Source organism: Moschus berezovskii, chromosome 28, assembly GCF_049115385.1.
Source record: "Moschus berezovskii isolate FMDL1 chromosome 28, NW_MosBer_1.0, whole genome shotgun sequence".
Taxonomy (NCBI): Eukaryota; Metazoa; Chordata; class Mammalia; order Artiodactyla; family Moschidae; genus Moschus; species Moschus berezovskii.
Genome location: NC_142487.1, coordinates 12,135,285 through 12,162,734, shown reverse-complemented (window position 1 = coordinate 12,162,734; position 27,450 = coordinate 12,135,285). Strand labels below are relative to the sequence as shown.

Here is a 27,450-nt window from a genome sequence, read left to right as displayed (position 1 = left end):
CTGCATATCTGCATATAGCTATACAAAATGGTGTTTTTAGACTTCCAAATAAGACTAAAAATAGACTCACAAAGGTTGATTTCTGGGTCAAAGGACTTTAATTTTTAGCCATTATTTTACATCCCCACAATGTTTAAGCATGCACTCCTACCAGCAAAGTAAGGACGTTTCTCATTTACTTTGTCAATTTGATGAGTTTTAATTAAAAAAAAGTATCTTTCTACTGCTACAATTTGCATTTCTCACACCAATTTCCAGCAATTCACACTCACCAGTCATGTAGGGATGCATTTTAATTTTCAATCTCATGGGTTAAAAAAATAGTATTTCATTCTTGCTTTCATTTGCATTTTCTCAACCAATTTTCAGATGTCTACTTTGTTGTTGTTCAGCCACTCAGTTGTGTCCAGCTCTTTGTAACCCCATGGACTACAGCGCATCAAGCTTCCTTGTCCTTCACCATCTCCAGGAGCTTGCTCAAACTCATGTCCATTGAGTCAGTGATGGCATCCAACCATCTAGCTCTCTGTCATCGCCTTCTCTTCCTGCCTTCAATCTTTCCTAGCATCTTGTCCAATGAGTCAGCTCTTCCCATCAGGTGGCCATAGTATTGGAGCTTCAGCTTCAGCATCAGTCCTTCCAGAGAATATTCAGGATTGATTTTGTTTAGGATTGACTGCTTTGATCTTGTAGTCCCAGGGACTCTCAAAAGTCTTCTCCAACACCACAGTTCAAAGCATCAGTTCTTCAGCATTCAGCCATCTTTATGGTCCAACTCTCACATCTGCACATGACTACTGGAAAAACCATAGCTTTAACTAGATGGACTTTTGTTGGCAAAGTAGTGTCTCTGATTTTTAATATGCTAAGTTTGTCATAGCTTTTCTTCCAAGGAGCAAGCGCCTTTTAATTTCATGGCTACAGTCATCATCTGCAGTGATTTTGGAGCCTAAGAAAATAAAGTCTGTCACGTTTGCATTGTTTCCTCACTTATTTGCCATGAAGTGATGGGACCAGATGCCATGATCTTTGTTTTTTGAATGTTGAGTTTTAAGCCAGCTTTTTCACTGTCCTCTTTCACCTTCATCAAGAGGCTCTTTAGTTCCTCTTCGCTTTTTGCCAGAAGGGTGGTATCATCTCCATATCTGAGGTTATTGATAATTCTCCTGGCAACCTTGATTCCAGTTTGTGAGTCATCCAGCCCAGCATTTTGCATGATGTACTCTGCATATAAGTTAAATAAGCAGAGTGACAATGTACTCCTTTCCCAATTTGGAAACAGTCCATTGTTCCATGTCCAGTTCTAACTGTTGCTTCTTGACCTGCACACAGGTTTCTGAGGAGGCAGGTAAGGTGGTAGGGTATTTTCATCTCTTTAAGAATTTTCCAGTTTGTTGTGATCCACAGTCAAAGGCTTTAGCACAGTCAATGAAACAGATGGTTTTCTGGAATTCTCTTGCTTTTTCCATGATCCAACAGATGTTAGCAATTTGATCTCTGGTTCCTCTGCCTTTTCTAAATCCAGCTTGAACATCTGCAAGTTCTTGGTTCATGTACTACTGAAGCCTAGCTTGGAGAATTTTGAGCATTACTTTGCTAGCGTGTGAAATGAATGCAATTGCGCGGTAGTTTGAACATTCTTTGGCATTGCCCATTTTTGGGATTGGAATGAAAAACTGACCTTTTCCAGTCCTGTGGCCACTGCTGAGTTTCCCATATTTGCTGGCATATTGAGTGCAACACCTTCACAGCATCTTTTAGGATATGAAATAGCTCACGTGGAATTCCATTGCCTCTACTAGCTTTGTTCGTAGTGATGCTTCCTAAGGCCCACTTGACTTCACATTCCAGGATGTCTGGCTCTAGGTGAGTGGTCACATCATTGTGGTTATCTGGGTCATGAAGATCTTTTTTGTATAGTTCTTCTTTGTATTCTTGCCACCTTTTCTTAATATCTTCTGCTTCTGTTAAGTCCATACTGTCTCTGTCCTTTATTGTGCCCATCTTTGCATGAAATGTTCCCTTGTATCTCTAATTTTCTTAGAGATCTCTAGTCTTTCCCATTCTACTGTTTTCCTCTATTTCCTCGCATTGTTCACTTAGGAAGATTTCTTATTTCTCCTTGCAATTTTTTGGAACTCTGCATTCGACAGGTATCTTTCCTGTCCTCCTTCGCCTTTTGCGTCTCTTTTCTCTGCTATTTTACGGCCTCCTCAGCTGTTTTGCTTGTCTACTGCTGCTGCTGCTGCTAAATCGCTTCAGTCATGTCCAACTCTGTGCGACCCCACAGATGGCAGCCCACCTAAAATTATCATCCTGTGAAATGTCGAATGTTCTCTTATCCACATTCCAATTGGATTATCTTCCCCTTCCAATTTATAGGATTTCCAGCATTTTGGGTGCTAGAAATATCAAGTGTTGTAGACTTAATATCTTATCTTTGAATGATACCATCACTTTCGTCTTCTACTAAAACCCTTGGTTGCTAACAGTCTCAATCTATTTGCTTTATTCTGATACCTATGTGTATATATAAAAGTTTTAAGTTATATTTAATAAACCTATGCAATACAGAAACATGCATTTATGTTCTATATTTTGTGTAAAGTACAAAAATAGGCTGTCTTCACATCCAGAGACTTCAGTGTAGACACAAGCAACCTTCTTAGTGGCTTTAACATCAACATTAAATAACAAAGGGGAAAGCAAACTCATAGTGGAAACAAGTGACCAACTGCCCAGAAGGCAGTGGGCTCACTGACCCTTCTCCAAGGTAGGCAAGTGTGACGCAGCCCTACAGGCAAGGCTGACGGGAAACCTTCTAACCTCAGCTCCACTGGGATCCCACCCACAAGGGATCCTCCCCAAAAAGACTCTCCAGGGGCTGCCCTGCCTTCTCCTCCTGGTCACCAGACTGCAACACACCTCACAGCAAAGTCAAGGAGGAGCATCTGCTGGGAGGACCTAAAGCGCTCCCACCCACGAGCTTCTCCAGAAGGGAAGTCCATCTAGAACTTTACTGAGATATCATTTCAGAACCTTCTGAGAAAGACGGTCAACAGGCAGCATCTGGCTACCCAATACCTACGTTAATTAAGTGATACAGTCCCTTCAGTTAACTAGCGTTGGCAGAAAAGTGATGTTTAAATCTTTAAGTATCTTATTAACACAATTTCTTTTTAAAAATTTTTTATTTACTTATGTTTGGCTGTGCTGGGTCTTTGTTGCTGCGCTCAAGTGGGCTTTCTCCAGCTGCAGGAAGCATGGGCTTCTCTTTGTGGTGCTCCTGTTGCAGAACACAGGCTCTGGACGTGGGGGCTCAGTAGATGTGGTGTATGGGCTTAGTTGCTCCCACAGCACGTGGGATCCTCCCTGACCAAGGATCGAACCCACATCACCCACATTAGCAGGCAGATTCTCAACCCCTAGACCACCAGGGAAGTTATGTTAACCTCTTTAAAACATTTTTTATTACAAAAATAGTTAATAGTTGAACATGGTAGAAAGTTCAGACAGTCCCATGAAAGGCAGCTCCCCTTCCCCACCTCGGGACAGGGTCATAAGGAAAGGAGGGGCCTCACAGGTGCCACTGCCCAACAGTAGCGCCCAGGTGCCTCAGGCATCCCCACCCCCCACCCCCCTCTCCCGCTGGCCCTGTGGAAAGCGCCTGAGACTGGTCCATCCTCCTCACTGGAGGCACCTAGAGGAAGCGGGGAGGGGGAGGGGAAGGAGTGGCTCCAGGATGTGCCTGCCTAGGTGTGCTCTGCTCCCTGAGTCAGAGCCAGGGTACCTGTCAGACCCACCTAGTGGAGTGGGAAAAGTGTGTGCACAGATATTGTTTTGGCAAAAATGTAAAGAAACAGGCGCTGTTCACAGAAGTCTGGCAGGACAGCAGTTGGGAACATCCACCAGGTCACACTGACTGCCCTGCCGTCCCCCCATTAACCGTGCGGCCATGCTCCACCCAACAGAACAGCTACATAGATGGAGTAAGAAAAGACTGCAATGGCCGTGTCTGTCAACAAGAAACTTCCAGTTTGTCCTTTGTCTTTGGACTTTGGTCCAGTTACAGTACCAAATTCGCTTTATGATTTTTAAAGGCAACTCTCTTGGAACCCAAGGTGAACAACTACATCACTGTCCTGTCTCACCTCCTCCCCCTCCACCTGCCAGGGTCGTGCCTCGCACAGACAGGGGCTAAAGGTCCCTGCCTGCTCCTGACTCAGCCCTTCCAGCACTTTTCCATTTGCATGGCCTGCTTCTGACTTGAGATGCAAGTAATTATTGTATACGTTTACCATGGACTCCTGATATTTCTATGGAAAGATAAGATACAGACACTCATCCATTTGTTCAGACCATGAACCCTCCTCTCCCCCTCTCCCTACCCACACTTTTCATGCACTGAGGCTTCAAAGAAGCAGCCTTCAGTACAGGTGCCTGTCAGTCAGATGGGCCACCTCAGCCAAGTACTTGGAAGGTAGAAAGAGGTTTCCTGTGGGAGGGGACGGGCTGGGAGCACCACCCCTGACCCCCTAAGGACAGGCCTGTGGAAGAACAAGTGAGGGGGATCAGACCCAGCCTCAATGCATGCGGGCCTCTGAGAGTTTAGGAAGCTGCTGCAGAATCAGCCTCTGGGACCCAAAGGACCAGGGTGACACTGACAGCCGTGGCAGCCTTGGGGTTTGGCATGGTGGGTCTGTGGTGCTCACTGTGAGTCAGCTCAGATGATGGGAGTCCCTGCCCGGATTCAAGGCCTCAGGGAGCAAGTCTCACATGCGGTTGAGTTCACAACACGGCCCGTTCCCAGGTCAACTCCTCAAAGTGATTTTGTTGGTCAACCCAAGTGCAGGGAGAACTTCCTGAGTGAGGGGCGTGAGGCTGCCTGCTGATCTGCGGGGGAACCGAGGAGGAGGCCTGGGCCAGCCCTGCTCAGAATGGGCACACGAGCGCCTCCACATGCCCATGGACATCTTCTGGGGGCAGCACCGGATACACAAGACAGGACGTTTATAAGACACAACCGGCTCCTCTTCCACCTGCTGTCAGAGCCCTGCTGCTCCAAGTCCACCACTGCTCTCAGGGCTCAGAGCACAGGTGAAAACTCACAGGCTGCCTCAGTCCCAGATCGCTTCCTGGGGATGAAATTAAAAACCTAAAGAAGAAACAAAACCAGGAAGTATCTGTGTTAAAACTGAAGGGGAAGTTTTAACCAAGAAGATGGGCAGTTGCTGGACCACCTCTGCTCTCACCTGTGGACAACAAGCCACGTGGCTGGCAGGTAAGATGTCCTGAGCTTGCTCACAGCAAAGGAGTGCACTTCCCTGTCTCGGGTATAAACATTGGGGTCAGAGCCCTCCCGGTGGCAGTTCTGCACATGCTCTATGATCCTCCTGCTCTGTCAGCAACATCAGCCACGACCCCCACGCTGCTGCACAACACCTACCAGCAATGGCCACAACTAGTGGAACCAGGGAAGTCACAGCACAGGGGCTCTGTCCCTTCCCCTGGGTCCCAATGGTACCTGATGGCTGTGCCCTTCTACACCAGGTTCTGAAGTCATCCTGTTCACCTTTAACTTCAATAAATGCTCTCCTAAAATATAACATCAACCTCTCCCAAGTGTCTGCACAGATAAGGACACTGCCCCACTCGGAAGAAAGACAGTTTCTTTGGAAGGAAGCTTTCCTTTCTATTCTGGGCAACTAGCTAAAAGACAAAGGAACCAAGAAGGAATTGCTTAAGGCAAACAAAACTTTGTGATGGAGGAGAAAATTCACAGAACAGAAACCCAGGAGCTTGGAAATAATTAGCAGAATAAAGTGATAGTCTAATTTCTGTATGACATCATATAAAAAAGGCAAGTTCAGTGGAAATTAAGTTTATTTCGAGATATACCAACTAAAACATATGCCAAATTTATTCAGAATATCATCATCAATGCAAAAATAGAACTCTCTTCTCCCCTGTAAAAGTTAAATACAAGACTGTAGGCTAGATACATGATTATTTTAGTCAGGTCTTCAGTATTAGCTTCTCAAAGCAAAAAATCTACAGTTATAGACATCCAATTTATCATACAAAATATATACAAATGCATAACTGTAGTGTAGAAAAAATGAAATTACCAAAATGTAACTTAGGTCATTTACTTTACACACACTGGATTCTAGCTGATGTTTCCAAGAGCTTCCCCCATGAGTCGGACGGCGACACTCTTGCCTTCGTCTGTTTGAACAACGAGCAAAGCTTCAAACTTGCCCACGGACCTGGGCTTGAACTGCACAGGCATGTTGATGTAGTGCTGGGCTCTGCAGAGAAAAAGGGGTGTCAACACAGCATCAGGGCACACAGAGCCCTCCAGTCACACGATGCCTGGTGGAGAGCGAGCCTGGTCAAGGAAACGGGAGCTGCGAGGTTTGGAGCCTGGTGCCACATCTGCAGGAGCAGGAGGCAGCCAAGCCCAGGAAGGTTCAGGGTGCATGTGCCAGCGGCCGCTGCATGGCTGCAACCAATGTTTACTGGGGCTGGCAGGTTTGCTCCAAAATTCTTAGGAAACCTACCAAGAGTTTCCTTGAAAATTTATGATCGGATTCTACTTGAGGCAGGTACAAGTAGTATGTTAGCGGGTTTGTTTCTGCTCACAAAACGAGTTCCAAAAGCTTCAAAAATAAATCTTTATTCCTGAGGGGAACGAGATGTAGGCCCTTCCCACAGCCCATCTGATGCCATCAACCTTCCGTTTTAATGATTTTTAAGTGAAACCTCACAGCTTTCAAACTCTTCTCAAAGGGCAGGTCTCTCTGATCTCAGCCACACGTGTGTGGGCTCAGTAGAGGGACTGGACTGCACTTCTGTTTCCAGCATGTTTCCTGACCCAGCACAGTGGGCTAGAAATTCAGAAAACAGGCCAAGTATTTCAAAGCCCTTTTCCTGGATGTAACAAAATATACATATTGAAAATCTGGGTCATTTTTCACCAATGCATTTACCTCATTTTTCCATATCAAAGCAAAGCTGCTTTTAAAGAAACTGGTACCTATTGGCACTGACAAATGACAACTTTCTCTTTCTTAATCCTCAGAATAATGTAGTACAATCTGCCAACCTAACTTATGAATTACTTATGAATTCGTAACTTATGAATTACTAAAAAGCATTAAAATATCCAAAAATAAATCTTTAGATGATTCCATTAATTACAAAGTTCAACATGGAATGCAGAACTCTACATTTAACTGAGAAAGAATTTTGAAAAACATACTATGACGAATATGTATCACCTGCTTTAGATTCACACACTGAATAAACTGGGACGCAACCTAGGAAGAACCAGGGTCCACACAGCTCCAGAGCCCAGCAGTGTGGTGACCAAGGGGGCTTTACACCCAATACATACATACACACAAACACACACGGGAACATGGAATAGGAAAGTATGCTGACACATCGTGCAGATCCTCAGCTAAGGACAACTTTTGCAGCAGAGGCATGAGAGCCAGTGCCCAATGGTGCAGAGGCAGGGCTGGCACGGCACCGGAAACACCTCAGCCCCTCACAACCATGAACCTGTAAACTTCAGCAACCCGAATCCTTCTTTCTCTGTAACTTAGGAGCATCCCTCTAGCTGCTCGGCCACAAGGTCAGCTCGCAGAATGCGTGTGGGTGTGAGCCCGGCAGACGGGGCATCAGCTGCAAAGTCTCAGCAGACTAGACCTGAATAAACTGTCAGCAGAGGACGCTCTAGGGGCTAAGTGGGAACACAACAGATTCTTCTTAAAAAGTGATGAGAAAGAGGGGACCACCTAGAGCCCACAGCAGAACCTTGACCAAAACCCCACCCGTCAGCGCCCCTCTTCCATTACTTGCACCATCACCCACCTTCTGTGGGCAACAGGATGTGCCCAGTACACGCCCTCGCCCCATGCCTCTGCCCCAGGCAAACCCCAGAACCTACTGTCAGCTGACAGCCCAGCTTCAGGACAGCCAGGACAGGGGACCTCCTGGTATGGAGCAGAGCTCCCACTCACGGAGTGGGGCTTGCTAGCCCCAGGGCAGGCAGCCCCCTGGGAAAAACAAGGTGACCAACAAGGACTGGGAGGGACTCCCCCAGAGCCTCGCACAGACTGTCCACTGGCCGAGTCCAGCACTGTTGCTGCACCAGCCGCTACAGCTCATGAGCCCGTCCAGTGGCCTCACTCCTGGGAGGACTACAAGCCCCCATGCTTACACGGGGAGTAGCCTCACCCCTGTTTATGAGAGGATTCTCAGGGAGCTACGGGAGCAAGACTCTACTTCTCCAAAGTGGAAAGAAGCCATTCTTACGTATGAAGAGGCCAGCTTCCCGCCTTCCTCTATGTAAGATCTAAGTCTATGCACGTGTCACGAGGGAAGAGTTTTCTACGACGCAGAGTTTACTTCAGCTGGTTGAACAGATCAGAGTTACTGCTTTGCATGCATGGTTTTCTTATTCATATTTCACCAAGTTTATACTGAGTTGCTAATTATTAAAGTTTTTTTGATGCTGGAATCTGTAACATTACTTATTTATCCTAAGTTCCATAATGAAATTTATCAGAATAACTTCAGTACCTGCCACCAATAAAGTATAAAATTACCTTATTTAAATCTCTTTTCAAAGTATAAAAAGTTAAAGACATTTTAAAGTAATAACATGTTTAAGAGTATAAAGCAAACATAATGTATCTTATGAGGCAATCTGAAATGCTACCTATGTACACTGTCCAAATTTTGCTTCATTAAAAAATATTTTCTCATGTTTCTAAGTTCTCTTAGATGCTGTGACATGACTTAGGCTGCACAGAAAAGCAGTGAATATTTAATTTAGGACAGCTAAAAATGTTCTAGCACTGGAATGGCAAGTCATGATGTTCAACTGTATAAAAATGTCTACTTTGAGATGGCAAGAATGAACACATCTTAGATTTTAAAGCTGTTTTTTAGACAAATTGAAACTAAGCAAAATGCCATCTAACTGATAAAAAGTTCCGTGTTAAGAATGCTTTAAGCATCAACCCCATCACATCTATAGCACCGCAGGCAGCTGTGCGTGAGGAGGAGGAGGAAGAGCTCAGGAACAGGAGGACGGGCAGCCAGGCAACCAGGGAAAAGAACGCTACCAGCTGGCCAAAGGGTCAGATGAGGAAGCTGACGGTGGCAATGTGAAAATACTTTGACCTGTTCACTGCCAAAACTACATTTGCACTTAGGTCGTGTGGTCTCCTGTAAGGCCTCCCAGCTCCCAGGCAACCACAAACTGCTCGTGGATCTCCCTCGGCTAGCCTTCTCGCAGTCTGGCCAGGAACAGAGACTGCTGCGTATGATGCTACTAGTATCGAACAGAAACAGGTCTTTTCTCTGCAAAGGATCAAGAAGGAGCTGATTTACAAATTTCACCTATAATAGTTTAAATTTTTAAGAAGTCTGTGAAAGCAAATTAAGTGAAAAATGTGAAACTATAGTGTATTTAGGAATGAAAGTTGGAAAAGGAATGTCCATCTCCAGGTAGGTTGACTGCACCATCCTTCAGTCATAAAGCAGGCAACAGTGACATAAGGCCTTTTCCCTGGTAGCTCAGCTGGTAAAGAATCTGCCTGCAATGCAGGAGACCCAGGTTCAATCCATGCATCAGGAAGATCCCCTGGAGAAAGAAACAGCAACCCCCTGCAGTATTCTTGCCTGGAGAATCCCATGGACAGAGAAGCCTGGTGAGCTACAGTCCACAGGGTCGCAAAGAGTCAGACATGACTGAGTGACTAACACACTGACGTAAGGCCAAACAATTTAACAAGTTACTGTAAGTTCTGAGTCTTTATCAAAACTATAGACGAAGTGAGTGTTTCTTAAAAAGCTGTTAACTCTTCAAACAAATTTTTTAAAAATCTGGAAGTGTCTTAACTTTTTAAAAAACAAGTATTTTTAAAGATAAGTGCTCCTTGAAACAAAGATCTGAAGCCCCTCCAGTAAGCTCTGACAGGTGTATGCTGGTTTACACAAAATTGTTCCATGACCCCTATGCTTCACACTTAAAGACACAATGTCTGCGAAACACTGATCAAGCTCAGGGACATGAACCGAGCAGACAGCAAACAGGAAGCAGAGTTATTATTCACTAATTAAGGCCATTACGATAAGGTTCAAATTCAGATAACAGCAGTGTTCAGGACTAATCACTCACTCAGGATCAATTTGTCCTCAGTTACTAAAAAGGGTCCCAACTGGGAATTCAAATGACTATCTGTGAACAGCAAACTGCTCCTGCAGCTCAGCCTCAGCTTGGCAGAGCCAGCCTGCGCTAAGCACCCTACAACATCACCAGTCTCAGGCCCCAGGGGAGGGACCCACAGACCAACAGGAGAGGAGAGCTCAAGGCAGAGAAGCGGGAAAGTTTGGATTGGGAGTGTTTAAGGACACCATCGTCCACGTTCTCGATGAAGAGACTGGCTGGGAAAGTGCTGACAGAACTACGATGCTCTGTCAACACCTGTGGGTCCTGCTGGGGCTTCTCGGGACCCCCAGGACTGCCTCTCACGTATCCTGTAACAAGTCCAGGCTGCCGGGACCTTTACAAATTAGGACACTGAGGCTGAGAGAGGTCTAGGTGTATTCACTGCTGATGCCGCACAACTTGTGCCTTTGGGCTGGGCTCCTAAGAGGCAGGTTTCCTAGCATGGAGAATGGGGGAATGGGGTCGAGAAGGGGAAGAAAGGATGAGGGGTACAGGGAATGACTCATCTCCCAACAACAAGAGGAAGCATAAGCTTCTTAGTCAGCGCTGCTGGGCTAGTAACTCAGTCAGCGCTCGATTGCCTGCAAGGGGCCTAGTTTTCACAGAATAGAACATGATTCTAGGACTGCTTCCTGATGCTAAAGTGAAAGAGTTTATAATAAAGTTTAATTAAAGATTCAAACATGAAAATAAAATTATTTTTTAGTATTAAGTGCAATGCAACCCTAATGTTAAAATCGTAAATATCAGTAACCCAGTTTGAAATTTCAGCCTTTACAGGTGTCATATGGAAAAATAAAATTAGCAAGACCCCAAAACAATTAGCAAAATTGATAATACATACCTATCAATAACTACTTTACATGTAAATGGATTAAATGCTCCAATCAAAAGAGTGGCTGAATGGATACAAACACAAGACCAGCATACACACTGGCTACAGGAGACTCTAGATCTAAAGACACACACAGACTGTAAGTGAGAGGACTGGAAACAATGTTACACAGAAGTAACCCAAGTGCCATCCACAGGTGAACAGATGAAGATATATCGGTGCAGACACAGTGGGATACACCCAGCTGTAAAAGAATGAAATCTTACTATCTGCAACAACATGAATGGACTGAGAGAGTACTATGCTAAACTGACTTAAGTCAGAGAGAAGAGACAAAACATCGAACGACCTCACTTACATGTGGAATCTAGAAAACAAAACAAATGAATAAACAGAACAGAAATAGTCATGGAGAAAAAGAACAAACAGGTGGCTACCAGAGGAGATGGGGGTACAGGAGGAAAGAAACAGGTGAGGGAGATGACAAGGCACAAACATCCAGTTCCAAAATAAATGAACAGCAGGTATGAGATGTACAGCTAGGGAACACAGTCAGTAACTATGTAATGTCTTTGTGTGGCAATGTACCATCCTAGACTTAGTGTGGTGAAATCAGTTTGAAATGTACAGAAACAAAAACAGAAGTACAGTAACTAAGAGTGTTGTAGGTCAATTACACTTCCCCCTCAAAAAAACACACCAATGGTAAAAAAAAAATATTAAAAGCAGCCAGAGAAAAAGATGCATCGGGCAGAGGAATGAACACAAGGATGACAACAGACTTCTTGTTAGAAACAATGTAAGCCAGACAGTAGTGCATCAGGTTTATAAGATGGAAGTGGGGGATAATACTGGCAGAATTATGTACTAAGCAAGACTGCCTCTCAGAAATGAAGGCAAGGGACTTCCCTGGTGGTCCAGTGATTAAGACTTCGCCTTTTAACACAAGGGGTGCAGGTTAGATCTCTGGTTGGGAAGTTAAGATCCAACATGCTTTGTGGCCAAAAAGCCAAAACATAAAACAGAAGCAATAGTGTAACAAATTCAATAAAGATTTTTAAAAAATGATGGTAAGATAAAAATATTTTCAGACATTAAAAAAACAACAACAACAAATGCATAGAAAAGATCAGATTTGTGGTTGGAGAAGGTGGTGGGTGGGACTGATAAAAAGTACATCAAAAGTCAGAAAGTACATATTTCCACTTGCAGGATAAATATTCACCAGGGATGTGATATACAACATGGAAAATATACTGAACATGTTGTGTTATATATGAAAGTTGTTGAGAGAATAAATCCTAATAGTTCATGTTGCAGGAAAAAAAAGCATTTTATTAATTTTGTATCTATATGAGATGAGAGTGTTCACAAAATACTGTGATAATCATTTCATGATTTAAGTAAGTCAAATCATTATGCTGCTGCTGCTGCTGCTGCTAAGTCACTTCAGTTGTGTCCGACTCTGTGTGACCCCACAGACGGAAGCCCACCAGGCTCCCCCATCCCTGGGATTCTCCAGGCAAGAACACTGGAGTGGGTTGCCATTTCCTTCTCCAATGCGTGAAAGTGAAAAGTGAAAGTGAAGTCGCTCAGTCGTGTCCGACCCTCAGCGACCCCACGGACTGCAGCCTACCAGGCTCCTCCGTCCATGGGATGCTACACACCTCAAATTTACACAGTGCTGTGTGTCAATTACATCAATAAAACTGGAAGAATATATAATACCTTAAAAATGAATAAACACTAAAAATATAAAATAAGCAAGGATGGCAAGAAAATGAGGCCCTGATTTAAGAACAATACAGGATTATTTCAAGAATTACACTGGAAAACAGGAAAATAAAAGTTTTTCCAATTAATCTGGGAAGATTTTTGTCCAAATTAGTAAAAATTTAAATCCTTGATTCCCAGTGTGATGAAAGAAATTACTGACACAGAAATTACTCTAAAGTTAATCATAAGACAACAAAGGTTCTAGCTAAGTACACGGCTGTCAAAATACTGGGTAACAGGAGTCACACCCTAAGTCCAAACACTGTGCAAATCTGAGCTGTTACTTGCCACAACACCCAGTCAGACTGCTTCCCCTGCGGGCTCCTCATCCCCTTCACCATGTGCTTCATGCTCTGGGTGTGAGTGATGAAGATGAGGGGCGGCAACTGAGGGAAACATCATAGGCCTAGCCCCCAAGAGCAACCTCAGGGTCCTGAACACAAAGAGTTGCACCAGGATGAGAACACTTTGATTTATGATAAACTCACCTCAAAGAATATTTTGAATGTTTGACGAAGAAAGGCTCTCTGGGACTTAAAAACTTGAGCTGGAATTCAATATGAAACACTTTATGAAGTTACACAAGTTAGATATCTGTGCATATTTAAATCAACACACCATGCATTTGTTTATGTATACCCACAAGATGAAGTTAAGACAATAAATGCTCATGAAAACACTTAAGGGAATTTTAATGAATTTACTATAGTTCTGACTGGAGTAAAGGTTATCCAGAAATATGCTCATAGGATCACTCAGAAGAAAACAAGAGCAGAAACTAAAAAATGAAAATATGAAAATACTAGATAATTTTCAGACAAAGGATCATAAACTTCCCATGACTTTCTCTTCAAACACAGTACTAAGGCATTTTAAAAATTAACTATTATACCTTAAATATCATCTATAAAACAATCTTCTAATTCTTAGGAAAATGTTTTATCAAATAGTAGAATACATTTATTTTTCTACAACCCACGGCAGTATTTCCAACTTACCGAGTGTGTAATAAAAGAATTATTTCGCAAATTGACTTTCAATGTCCTTGATTCCCCAACTCTCGTTGGCAGAAACTGATACACGTCTTCTGGGGCATAAACTCCACGGTGGGTCAGGTCAAGCTGCCTGCTATGGAGACAGGTTTGAAAGTTAACTATTTACAATCTACAGAAACTTAAACTATTTTTATATAATAAATTACACAAAGTGTGGCTTTAACTTGTGCTTTCTCCCACATTTCAGTTAAAGTAGTTTTGTGAAGGTGACTGGCTGATCAATATTAACACTGCTGGTGCCAGGAAGCATCCAGGCACGGCTGGCAGCAGCTGATACAGGCAGCAGAACCTCCTGTCTCAGAGACGTACTTAACATGCGTTTCTTAAAAGCATCTTCCTCCAGAACTAAGTCAAACCTAAGTATGAGTTAACTAAGGACTATAAGAAAAGTTTTCATGTAAGTTAGAAAGAGAAAGATGAATACTATACAATATCACTTATATGTGAAATCTAAAATATGACACAAATGAACATACCTACGAAACAGACCCACAGACATAGAGAACAGACTTGTGGTTGCCAAGGGGGAGGGGTTTGGGGGAGGGATGGACTGGGAGGTTGGGATTAGTACATCTAAGCTTTTATATATAGAATGGATAGACAACAAGGTCTTACTGTACAGCACAGAGAATTACATTCACTATCCTGTGTAAACCATATGGAAAAGAATGTATATAACACTGCTTTGCTGTACAGCAGAAATAAACACAATGCTATACATCAACTATACTTCAATAAAAAGTTATAAAAAAAAAACACATCCCTGAAAAAAAATCTTTTCATTAAGTAAAACATTTACATATTATCATTAAAGCTCTGCAAGCCACTGATATAACATACATTTTATAAAGTTTTTAAGAATCTACTTTCATACACTCTTTTTGGGAATGTAAAATGGAAGGCTACTTTGAGAACATTCTTCGATTTAAAGTTAAGGTTAAAAAAATTCCTACCACATGACTCAGTAGTTCTACTCTAAGACATTTTTACCCAAAAGAAATGAAAGAATATGTCCACAAAAACATATATAACAATGTTCACTGCATCTTCATTCACAAGTGTTCCAAGTTGGAAGATACCAAATGCCAAAGGATAAAGAAACAATGGTGACGTGCCCCTGTGATGGGGCGTGTGAATTCCACATGCAAAGGTACCCACCACAGGTGGACTCACCAACACCAATGATCCCAACATCACCACCTAAGTGAAAGAAGCCAGGCAAAACCTGAGTGCAGGTATGCATGAAATCCACAGAACTAAAGCAACATACAGAACAGAACAAACCCCAGCTGAGGGGGGAGGTGGCTGGAGAAGCCACATGAGAATTCCCAGATGAGAGGAACTGAGAGTCAAGTCTCTACTTTGACTGCAGTGGGGTAACACATGTCAATCACAGGTAAGCCACTGGGCATTTTGTTGAATGTGATTATACCTCAATAAAGTACTGGGAAAAACTCACGAGAATGAGAAAAATAACATACCCAGGTATAAGGGCAGAAGCCTCGGATACAGCCTGTCTTCTGAGCTTAAGTAAATTATCTATTTTAATGAGGCTATTTGTGGAAATGCGTGAACTTCCAGGCTCACTTTCTGCTCTGACACTCTGTAGAAAAAAAAATCACAGGTTAGAGGAGGAGAAATAAATACATGGACATTTACCCAACTGAATTTGACTACTTCCTAATTCTTAAAAAGGACACTTCAGATTTTTAAATTCCTTTAATTACAAATGCTTTATCTTGTACTGTTTCTCCCTCTCTGTGTCTCACACACACACAAAACCTTATCTAATTAAGGCAAACATAGATTTCACAGAGCCAATAAATAAAGACATATAAGAAATAAGATGATAAGCAGTTACAGTAGAATTAATGGGATTATAATAAAACCAGGAACATACTTCGCTTTCTCAGGCCAGTTTTTCAGGCCAGTTTCACCTGGGGTCTTCAAAACACACGCAGTAATTTACTTGAATTCAGTGTAACACTCACATGTCCAGAGAGCTGGAATCTTAAGGTGTGCTTCAGGTGAGGCTCTTTAAGAGGGTGACACTCAACATCCCAAAACTGGGCATAGTCCCCTCTATCTCTGGGCAAAAACATGACGGAGACCTACGAACAACACATCCAGGAGAGAAATTTAGACTCAACCTTACACACATGCACTGAGGTTACCAATTCAAAGTGTGGTATGAAAAAATTGAAGGGAAAAACTGTCTTTGTATTGATTAATTTTGCACTACTGGAAAAAGAATCTGAACATTTTTAGTGGGCTTGTTACTGTACCTGTACCAGATCCAAGTATATTTTTCAAGTCAGGGAGCCCGATTCCTCCAGCTCTATCTTTCTTTCTCAAGACTGTTTTGGCTATCTGGAGCCTTTAGTGTCTCCATACAAATTTAAAATTTTTTTTCTAGTTTTGTGAAAAATGCCATTGAGATTTTGATAGGGATTGCACCTAATCTATAGATTGCCTTGGGTAGTACAGTCATTTTAACAATACTGATTCTTCGATCCAAGAACACAGTATGTCTGTTTGCATCAGCTTCAATTTCTTTCATCAGCATCTCATTATTTTCAGAGAACAGGTCTTTTACCTCTTAAGTAGGTTTATTCCTAAATATTTTATTGTTTTTGATTCATTGGTGAATGGGATTATTTCCTCAGTTATGTTAACTTGGTATCCTACAACTTTACCAAGTTTATTAGTAAGCTCTGGTTTTCTGGTGGCATCTTTAGGATTTCTTATGTATAGCAAGATATTCCAGTAAAACCAAAATGAACTTTTTAGCCAACCCAATATCCTGTCAAACAGAAACAGTGAGTTTTACTTCTTTTCCAATTTGGATCTCTTATTTCTTTTTCTTCTCTGATTCTTATCACTAGGACTTCCAAAACTATGCTAAATAAAAGTAGATAGTGGTCATTCTTGTCTTGTTCCCGACCTAAGAAAGAATGCTTTTAGCTTTTCAGTGTTGAGTATGATGCTACCTGTGAGTCTGTCATATGTGACACCTTTATTATGTTGAGGTATGTTCCCTCTATGCCCACTTTCTGAAGAATTAATTATAAATGGATGGTGAATTTTGTTCAAAGCTTTTTCTGCATCTATTGAGACAATCATACGGTTTTTATTCTTCAACTGTTGTGGTATATCACATCAACAAATTATGATTTGCGGTCATTGAAAAATCCTTGCATCCCTGGGATAAATCCTTCTTGATGATGGTGTTTGATCCTTCCTATATATTGTTGGATTCAGTTTGCTAGTGGTTTTTTTTTTTGACAATTTTTACACCTACATTCAGAGATATTGGTCTGTAATTTTCACTATTTGTGTGTGATTATCTTTGCCTGGTCTTGGTAACAGAATGATGGTGGCCTCATAACATGAGTTAGAAAGTGTTTCTTTCTCTGTATATTTTGGAACAGTTTTGTAAGGATAGGTGCTAACTCTTCTCTAAATGTACTACAAAGCTACAGTAATCAAAACAGCATGGTACTGGTTCCAAAACAGATACACAGATCAATGGAACAGGACAGTTCAGTTCAGTTGCTCAGCTGTGTCCAACTCTTTGCAACCCCATTAACTGCAGCACGTCAGCCCTCCCTGTCTATCAACAACTCCCAGAGTCCACCCAAACCCATGTCCATCGAGTTGATGATGCCATTCAACCATCTCATCCTCTGATGTCCCCTTCTCCTCCTGACCCCAATCTTTCCCAGCATCAGGGTCTTTTCCAATGAGTCAGCTCTTCGCATCAGGTGGCCAAAGTATTGGAGTTTCAGCCTCAACATCAGTCCTTCCAATGAACACCCAGGACTGATCTCCTTTAGGATGGACTGGTTGGATTTCCATGCAGTCCAAGGGACTCTCAAGAGCCTTCTCCAACACCACAGTTCAAAAGCATCAATTCTTCGGCGATCACCTTTCTTCACAGTCCAACTCTCACATCCATACATGACCATGGGAAAAACCATAGCCTTGACTAGATGGACCTTTGTTGACAAAGTAATGTCCCTGCTTTTTAATATGCTGTCTAGGTTGGTCATAACTTTCCTTCCAAGGAATAAGCGTCTTTTAATTTCACTGCTGCAATCGCCATCTGCAGTGATTTTGGAGCCCAGAAAAATAAAGTCAACCACTGTTTCCCCATCTATCTGCCATGAAGTGATGGGACCGGATGCCATGATCTTAGTTTTATGAATGTTGAGCTTTAAGCCAACTTTTTCACTCTCCTTTTTCACTTTCAGGAACAGGACAGAGACCAGAAATAAACCCCCATTTATGGCCAATTAATCTGCAACAAGAGAGGTAAGAATATAAAATGGAGGAAAAAAGTCTCTTCAATAAGCGGTTCTGGGAAAACTGGACAGCTATTAATACATGGAAAAGAATAAAATTGGGACATTCTCTAACACCATATAAAAAATAAACTCAAAATGGATTAAAGACCAGAAACCATAAAACTCCTAGACACAGGCAGAAGACTCTCTGACACTGACTGTAGCAGTATTTTTTTTTAAAATCTGTCTCCTAAAGGAAATAAAAGCAAAAATAAAGAAATGGGACCTAACTAAACTCATAAGCTTTTGCACAGCAAAGGAAACAATCAACAAAATGAAAAGACAACCTACTAAATGGAAGAAAATATTTGCAAATGATATGACCAGTAAGGAGTCAATATCCAACATATATAAATAGCTCACAGACAAAAAATCAGGCCAATTAAAAAATGAGGACAAGAACTAAATACACATTTGTCCAAAGAGGACAATGCAAATGGCCAACAGGTACGTTAAGACATGCACAACATTGCAAAGCACCAGGGAAATGAAAATCAAAACGACAAAGAGCTATCACCTCATAACTGTCAGGATGGCCATCACCAAGAAGAATATAAATAACAAATGTTGGCGAGAATGTGGAGAAAAGGGAACCCTTGTACACTGTTGGTGGGAATGTAAGTTGGAGCAGCCACTGTGGAAAACAGTATAGAAGTTTCTCAAATAACAAAACTGAACTACCATATGACCCAGCAGGGCTTCCCAGGTGGTTCAGTGGCAAAGAATCTGACTATCAATACAAGAGACATGGATTCAATGTCTAGGTTGGGAAGATCCCCTGGAGAAGGAAATGGCAACCCACTCTAGTCTTCTTGCCTGGGAAATACATGGAGGCTACAGTCCATGGAGTTGCAAAAGAGTCAGACAACTTAGTGACTAAACAACAAAAACCCAGCAATTCCAGTCCTGAGTATTTATTCAAAAATAAATACATAAATAAAACACTACTTTGAAAAGACAGATGCACCCCCATGTTCACAAAAGCACTATTTACAACTGCCATATGGAAGCCGGAGAAGGCAATGGCAAGCCACTCCAGTACTCTTGCCCAGAAAATCCCATGGATGGAGGAGCCTGGTAGGCTGCAGTCCGTGGGGTCGCTATGGGTCGGACACAACTGAGCGACTTCACTTTCACTTTTCACTTTCACACACTGGAGAAGGAAATGGCAACCCACTCCAGTGTTCTTTCCTGGAGAATCCCAGGGATGGGGGAGCCTGGTGGGCTTCCGTCTATGGGGTCACACAGAGTCAGACACGACTGAAGTAATTTAGCAGCAGCAGCAGATATGGAAGCAACCTAAGTGTCCATCAACAAATGAATGGATAAGGAAAGTATGGTATGTATGTACATGTACACACACACAATGTAATATTAGTCAGGAAAAAGAATAAAATCATGCCATTTGCAGCAACATGGGTAGATTTGGGGGGCAGTGTGCCAAGTGAAAAAAGAGAGAGAAAGACAAATACTGTATGATATCATTTATATATACGGACTCTAAGAAATACAAATAAAAAATAAGCAGACTCACAGATGTATGGAACAAACTAGCAGTCACTGGTGGGGATTGGGGAGGGGCAATATAGGAGTAGAGGATTAAGAGGCACCAACTATTTAGGCATAAAATAAGGTATTGATAGAAGGATATATTATACAACATGAGGAATATAGCCAATATGGTATAAAAAGCTACAATTATTTTTAAAAATTGTGAATCATTATATTACACACCTATAACTTACATAATATTGTATCATAATCCAAATAAAAGAAATAGAAATACAATGTTAAAATAGCGCAATCCTTTAAAAAAGTTATTTTAGAGTGCAAGATCAGCACTGATGGAGCTTTTTGACTGGCTGGTTGACCAAACCACTTTCTGGAAGCATGTTCCCAGCACAGGCAACCGGTAGCCAGGTGACAAGCTCACACCAGAAAAAGTGAGCACCAATCACACAGCAAGCATGGTGGTGTTACCTAGCAAGACGTCCTGCCGCAAGAACACAGTGCAGATTTGTGCTGTTGCCACTTTTGCAGGAGCCTGCCTATGAGCAGCACCATCCAGGTGGAGTGAACTCTTCTGGGTGGAAATGAGGCAATCCTAACCAGTTGACACTGTGTTCCTACCAGACAGCTGTGAAAAGATGCCAGAACTCACCTTTTGGACACCATGGCCTTCCAGTACACCAGAAATAGGAGAACATCTGAATGCTGCATAGGTAGCTCTAAAAACATCTCCACTCTCATCAACTCCCTACAAAGACACCATTTAAACAATCAAATTTAAAAAACCAAAAAGTCAACAGATCAGTTCCACAGTGACACCACTGCCTTCACAGTCATCGAGGACAAACCCATTTCCTAGAGACCGGGAGCACCCACACTCTGCTCACACCAGGCCTCAATGGACACAGACCCTCCTCCCACCCCCAGCCGCAGTGCGCTATAGAAGGCTGCTCCCTTGTCAAAGGACTGCTGCTTCCTCAAGAACCTTGCTGAGGGTGTGTTCCAACATCCCCACGCAATATCAGCACTTCATTTCCTGTCAGAGGGCCCAGCACTATCTTTTGCACACATCTTGTTAACATTATGGCTCAGAACCATGATGGTCAAACCAAGAAGAGAGCAAAGAGGCAATACAACATGTGACAACATGTGACCATGCACACAGCTTGTGTGGTGCCCACTGGCAGATACCACATGTGGGCACACAGGCTAAGACTCCCTGGCAAGTAAAGTTCAGCCCTGCCTCTAACACACAGCAGCACTCAGAACCAGGAGAAGGAAACGCACACACGTGTCTGGAATAAATCTGTATATATTTTTCAGAATAAAATTATTTCAGATAAAAAACTGGGCTGCAGGAGACAGCATTAAACAGAACAAGCACAAATTTTCACATACATTCTCTAGCCTGACTCTTAAAACTACCGTGTGAACAAGACTGGGCAGGTTAAGTTCCACCCACAGAAATAATCAAGTAAATGAAGCAGATTAACAAAAACCCAGTAATCTTAACCTATGGTCTGAATCCAGATTTTTAAACATCCTACAAAAACATTAAAATGAGTATATTCGAGGCAATTATCACTGACCTTGACGTAAGGTGGTGCTAAAGATGACAGGTGCCACCTCACTTCCACGTCACCATGATTCTCAAGTTCCAGGTAATTTCCTATAAGGAACACATTTCACAACTCAAAGTCTTTGAGGGATAAGTAAACAAGCATATCCCTATCCCTATGATAATATGTGATAAATACTGTGACTGCCTTACCACAGAGAAGAAATACAATCAGATCCCTTTGAGTCCAACAAGAAGGACGCTATTTTCTAACCGTTCTGTTAGGTTCTAACAGAATCTAACTTTCTAGTTCTGTTTGACAGATGCTCTGTCTTCTATTTCGACATTATTTTTAAGTCCTGTTTGACCAAAGGGAAAAGTTACTGAGGGACTAAAGCATGTTCTTCATCAGATACTGAGGAAGCCCAGAGCACCATTCCAGACCCCTAAGGAAGCTCAGAGGAGCTTCACACAGCACTTCACTATTCTCGGGCCCTGGATGGAGGGCCGGGTTGGAGGAGAGGCGGAGCAGGCAGGGCAGGCCCAGAACCTGCAGTCACAGCCTATGGGATGAGGCCTGCCTCCACCACCTTCCTCTCCTCTCTGGCCACTAACTTAGCAGCAGCTCTGGTCAAAGATCTAGTGAGAGTTGGGAAAGGATGGCTCTGACAAACAGGTTAAGCCTCTTGGAATAGACAGAGTTACTAAGGCCTGGGAGAGATTGTGAGAAGGAGGAGAAGGGGACAACAGAGGATGAGATGGCTGGATGGCATCACAGACTCGATGGACGTGAGTTTGGGTAAACTCCGGGAGTTGGTGATGGACAGGGAGGCCTGGTGTGCTGCGATTCATGGGGTGGCAAAGAGTCGGACACAACTGAGTAACTGAACTGAACTAAAGGCCTGGTTTTAGCTTCCTTGAATCGAGCTGGTCACTGAAACAATTTCCAAGAACTGCTGATTTTCTCCTGAAGTTAACACTGTCTCAAACTACGGTTAACTAGGAGCCGTTAGATCCCACCTATCAACATTTGAAGACATAACCTTGTGATACAATACCTGAGGTCTCACCAGGTTCTGTTGGAGGAAAAGTAACTGTCTTGTTTCTTAGCTCAACTTTCGTGGAAGGTGGTTTTATTGCTGGTTTTACCAGATTAACTGCAGGCTCGGTTTCGTGGGAAAGGATTCCAAGTGGGCTGGAGGTCAAATGAGTGAAAAGTTCTTCCTGGGTCAAGTTTTCTCGAATTTGAACTTTCACAATTTTCTGAAATGAGACAAAGTGAACTTATTGTTTTTTTTTAATTCCTATTTTTTCATCATGGTAGACAAAAGTAATGCCAAAGAACTGAAACACTGATGAATTTAGAAGGTAAAGTCTATTCAGATCCCAAAGTAGCTATTTGACTTGATCTTTTTTCCCAACTCCCCTCTTTTACAAAGCAGAATTTTCAAGTTAATGGTGGCTTCCAGGCCCTACTCCCCACTGCTGCACCAGGAAACTTACTCAGCTCACTGGTGGAAAAATCTGTACTAAGTGCTCTAGTTACATAAGCTGTTTGGGCTGAAAGGACCTCAATTTGATTTCTGAAATGTAAGTGCCATCGATAGGATTATAACACTTAAACTGCAAAAAATACATTGATTAAAAAAAAATTTTTTTTTTAAGTACCTTCTGTCCATTGTCACAGTGTATATAAATCAAGCCACTCCACGGGAACATTGAATGTTTTGTGGATAAGGAGGAGTTGGGACTCACAAGAATCTGCATCTTACTCCTTAAAAGAAGAATTGAATACTGAGAACCAAGAATAATGTAGATCATAACAGCAATAACCACAAAAGTTAAAACACTGCACCATCAATGACCACCAAGAGTTTCCCCACTGTTCAGAAAGAGCAGAGAACAGAGGTGAGCTCCCATGTGCATCTGATTTTATCTCAATCCCAACTTGGTGACTGACAAAAGCTGAGTGGTATAAAGCCAAGAACCCGAGGGCAAAGCTCATGTGAAAACGGACCACACCACAGAAATGCATCTATACAGTAATTCGAACTAAATATTTCTGGAGAAAGAGCACTACCATGAATACTCTGAGCTGCCACCGTCACAGACAGTAACTGGAATGGGGGTGGGGAGCAGAGTGCTTCTTTGCTTCCGCAGTGGGTCAGGTTTCTGTGCTCACTGTGCTCAAGAGCTATGGGATGACAAAGACTGAAATGTGGAGTGTGACCAGATCTGTCATTTAAGAGACACTACCAGTTACAAGAGAGATCTATACCCACATCCAGTATAGCCGAGCTAACAGCTCGACACGAAGGGCCATGCACAAGTTGCTGTAGACAACCTGCCCTGTCACCTCCAGTTGGTCACCCATTAACAAGCAAATAGTTAACTGACTGTTTGGTCCCAGAAGCCTTTCTCTGGAGTGTCCCTAACCTTACCTCTACCCAGTCTTGGTCAAATAAACTCTCTTGAAGTACATACGCCATCATTTTGCGAAAGCAAAGAAAACAGATTCCAAGTTGCTCTCGTGCAAAGCTGCTATGGCCAAATGTGAAGCAACTTTCAGGTGTGCGTGTTCTGTGCCAGTCAGGACTGTTCCCAGGAAGTGGAGAGCTGAGGCTTATCCCACCAATAACCATGCCGCACAGAGAGGGCAGCTACTCATCACCACTCAGCCCCTAAAGACTTCTTTTTAATCCTTTGTGGAAAACGGTAAGCTAGACTATAGCTCAGACACAGCAGAAGTCAGGAAGCCATGTCTGTAAAATGTCCTTAGACAAACCCAGCAGAGTAAGCTGCCAGGCCCAAGGTGACAAGCCAGGACCACTGGGCTTCGGGCACCACCACCCTCACCCCATGCACAGATGTATCCCACGCTGTAACTCTGTAGGCATAGCTGTGTCAGGAGACTCCACTCGAGGAATTCTGTCTCACTCAGCTCTTGACCCTCTTAGGCTGATACTATAACTGGCTGTGGATGGGCCCCACTGCTAAGCAGTATGAGTCTTAAACTCAGTGTGTTCCCACAGAACCACGCACGGTGCTCTGTAGAGTCAGCACACTGCAAAATCCTACTGAGTAAGTTTAAATGGCCTATGATGCATGTGAATAACACCCAGTGGACAAGGAGGTCATACTTACTCTGGTGAGATAAACCCATGTTGTGGAGTCACTGTAAGGCAGTGTGCTGGCCAGTACAGCTCAAATTTCAGCAACCTAATAGAATTATTTAAAATCTGGAAACGTCCAGTTTTTGCCATATCACCTATGACAGCAGATAAAACGTTACTCACATTTAGCATTAATAATAAAGACCAAGATTAATAAACAGCAAAAACGAATCCTACATAAATATACTATAATACCAACTTATTTTGCTTTCTCCATTGTCCCTCACAGAAATTTCAAATTCCTGGTAAAGCAAGATCTTCATTCAATCTTTGGAACTACAAAGATACTGAATAAGATCAATACTGAGCAAAGACGAAAAAGGAAACCTGGAAATTGTTACCCTTGTGTTATCTTGGGCACAGACATAGGTACTAGGACTTCTTCCTACTCTGGACCAACGGTACCAGTGCTAAGGGTAAGAGGCCAAGTGTCAACTGAGTTCTCAGGGTCAGGGGGAGGGGTAGCAGGAGGAAAGGTCTGTTCATGGGAGCTTGGCCTGGGGTCTGTGGCCTCATGTCAGGACAATACTCTGGTCTCCCCTACAAGAGCTGTGTGCACAGAGTAGGGACAGCCAGGGCCCCAGAGAGATTTCTGTCCTGGCGTTGGGGACAGACTCACATGAAGGAGCAACCAAGACCAGGTGCTCAGGGTGGACAGCCCACACTTCCTCCGAGGCTGAGTTATCCTGAGGTGGGTGAATAGCTTGTGAAACAAGGGGAGAACCCTGAGGACCCTTCACTGGCAAAACATCCAAAGAAATGTTACCACCATGCATCCCACAACTGCCAGATTCACTAGAGAGAGAGAAAAGAGGTTAAAAATTATAAAAAGCAGATTGTGTCATATTTTTGTATTAATTATCCATAAATCTGAAAACAGATAAAACTACAAGCACATTATATACTGTATATTTTTCAGCAAATAAAAATCCTTAACATTGGGTATTCTTAATGTATAAAAAATAAAGTACAGTATAGGTTAAATATTGTGTGTGTGTATGTGTATGTGTGTGTGTAAGTGCTTAGTCACTCAGTTATGTCCAACTTTTTGCAACCCCATGGACTGTAAATGTAGCCCACCAGGTTCCTCTGTCAATTGGACTTCCCAGGCAGGAATACTGGAGTGGGCTGCTCTTTCCTTCTCCAGAGAATCTTCCAGACCTAGGGATCAAACCCCCATCTCTGGTGTCTCCTGAATTGGCAAGCAGATTCTTTACCACTGAGTCACGAGGGAAGCCAGGTTAAATATTACTAATCTTTAATTAGAATACACAACAATTTCTTCCCTGCTTTAACTTCTGCATGCAATCTGAAATATCTTAAAAGATTTACTACAAAAATGCCCAATATTAATAATTTAAGAAAAATAATGAAACTCTTCATGTATCTTTAAGTGAATAATGATAACTGGCTTCACAATGCTAATAATACTAACAACTATGAGCACACTGCTGCCCACATCCATGATTCCAGGTTGCAGAGGAAGTGAAGGATGAGTCTGTGGATAAGGAGGTGCCCACAGGTGCTATGGGCACAGGTAAAGGACCGGGGAGCAGCTCAGGGATCCAAATACTGACAAGGGGACTGGTCCTGAATCCGAGTCCACCCTGAAACACGTGAGTAAGAAAGAAAAGGACACTCCTTCCTCAGAGTGGAAAGTTAACTACAGAACGAAGAAAGAAAGGTGAGAACAGAAAATCACCAGTCAGCAGCCAAGACAGGAATAACATGGGTCAGGAAGTCATCCATCCTCATTGGGCACACAAAGTCTGGCAAGGTACAAGTTCATCTACCATCTTTAAGTCACTTATTGTAACACTCCTTCAAGATATTAACTAACCTTACAGTAGAGAAACTTGGCAAGAATCTTCCCAGTAATGGGACAACCAGCACTGCTCAGCACCAGAGATGCTGTGCTGAGAAACAAATAGCATCACTCTGCATGTCCTGAAGTTGACACTGAAATTAAGACTATTTCATTAAGTAATTGGCCTGCACTCTGTAAGAACAGCAAGGTCCCTGGCCAATAGCCTACTTTTCCCCTTTTACCAGGAAAGCCCAGGAGAAATAAAGAAAGAAGGCTTAGTCAAATCACCTGTCATCTTGCGAATGCCAGATCCCACAGCAAACGCACTCAGGTCCTTACCTACAATAGGCCTGACTAGGCAGCACCTGATCTGTCTCCCATCGTCCATGGTAAAGAAATATGAAACTTACTAATTTGTATGCCCCAGTTGTTTGAAAAGCTTCACACAGTTACATAATTATCAAAGTATGAGATACTTTTCATGACCAAAATAGTCCCCTCCTGTGTCACATACCAATCCAGAACTTATGGATGTGGTATTAAACCTGAGCTAGAGGAGAGAGCTGATGCTGCCAAGGGGACCACGGGCAGTCCCAGGTTCTCCTTGTTTCACCCCAAGTCAGCACCAAAGCTTCACTCTGGATAACACCTTTGACTCTATAGATCTTACTTGCTAAACAACCCTGTGTTTTCTCAGGCGTGAAAAGACGACCAAGGAACTCTCTTTATTGAAAGGCAGTAAAGGGACAAGATAACCAAACACATGTGTAATCTCAGGTTCTGAACCAAAGAGGAAGTGGAAAGAGGCAGTGTCCTTTCTGTTGTTTGCCTTAGCTACACAGGGCACCACTGGGGAACTGGCAGGTACATGGGGAATCCACAGACCAGATGGTGGTCCTGGATCACGTCAGTGTCCTAACCTTAACAGGTCTGCCATGGCTATGAGGGGGTTAATTTGCACCAAATTCATGGCTGACTGGTCATCACGCCTGCAACTCACTCCTAAATACATTGTTCAGAGAAAGCCACATATACATCAGTTCAGTTCAATTCAGTCGCTCAGTCGTGTCCGACTCTTTGCGACCCCATGAATCACAGCATGCCAGGCCTCCCTGTCCATCACCAACTCCCGGAGTTCACTC

At 42.8% G+C, this 27,450-nt stretch overlaps 1 protein-coding gene across 4 annotated transcripts in view; it reads right to left on the bottom strand.

The window, feature by feature from the left end:
• Positions 1-5,847: 5,847 nt before the first annotated feature.
• The window catches only part of LOC129549807 (nucleoporin SEH1), a 99,427-nt gene continuing 77,824 nt past the window's right edge, over positions 5,848-27,450 (bottom strand). For 2 of the 4 annotated variants that reach the window (XM_055417256.2, XM_088833456.1), the window contains 11 exons: positions 25,121-25,296; positions 24,473-24,596; positions 22,997-23,102; positions 22,387-22,591; positions 21,360-21,439; positions 20,423-20,518; positions 15,907-16,026; positions 15,397-15,518; positions 13,859-13,988; positions 13,349-13,407; positions 5,848-6,311 (listed from right to left, as the gene is read on the bottom strand). In XM_055417256.2, the coding sequence (XP_055273231.2) occupies positions 6,170-6,311; positions 13,349-13,407; positions 13,859-13,988; positions 15,397-15,518; positions 15,907-16,026; positions 20,423-20,518; positions 21,360-21,439; positions 22,387-22,591; positions 22,997-23,102; positions 24,473-24,596; positions 25,121-25,296 (1,360 nt within the window). In that variant the 3' untranslated portion in view covers positions 5,848-6,169. The remainder of the gene's footprint in view (positions 6,312-13,348; positions 13,408-13,858; positions 13,989-15,396; positions 15,519-15,906; positions 16,027-20,422; positions 20,519-21,359; positions 21,440-22,386; positions 22,592-22,996; positions 23,103-24,472; positions 24,597-25,120; positions 25,297-27,450) is intronic. The other 2 variants (XM_055417258.2, XM_088833457.1) reach the window with 2 other exon arrangements.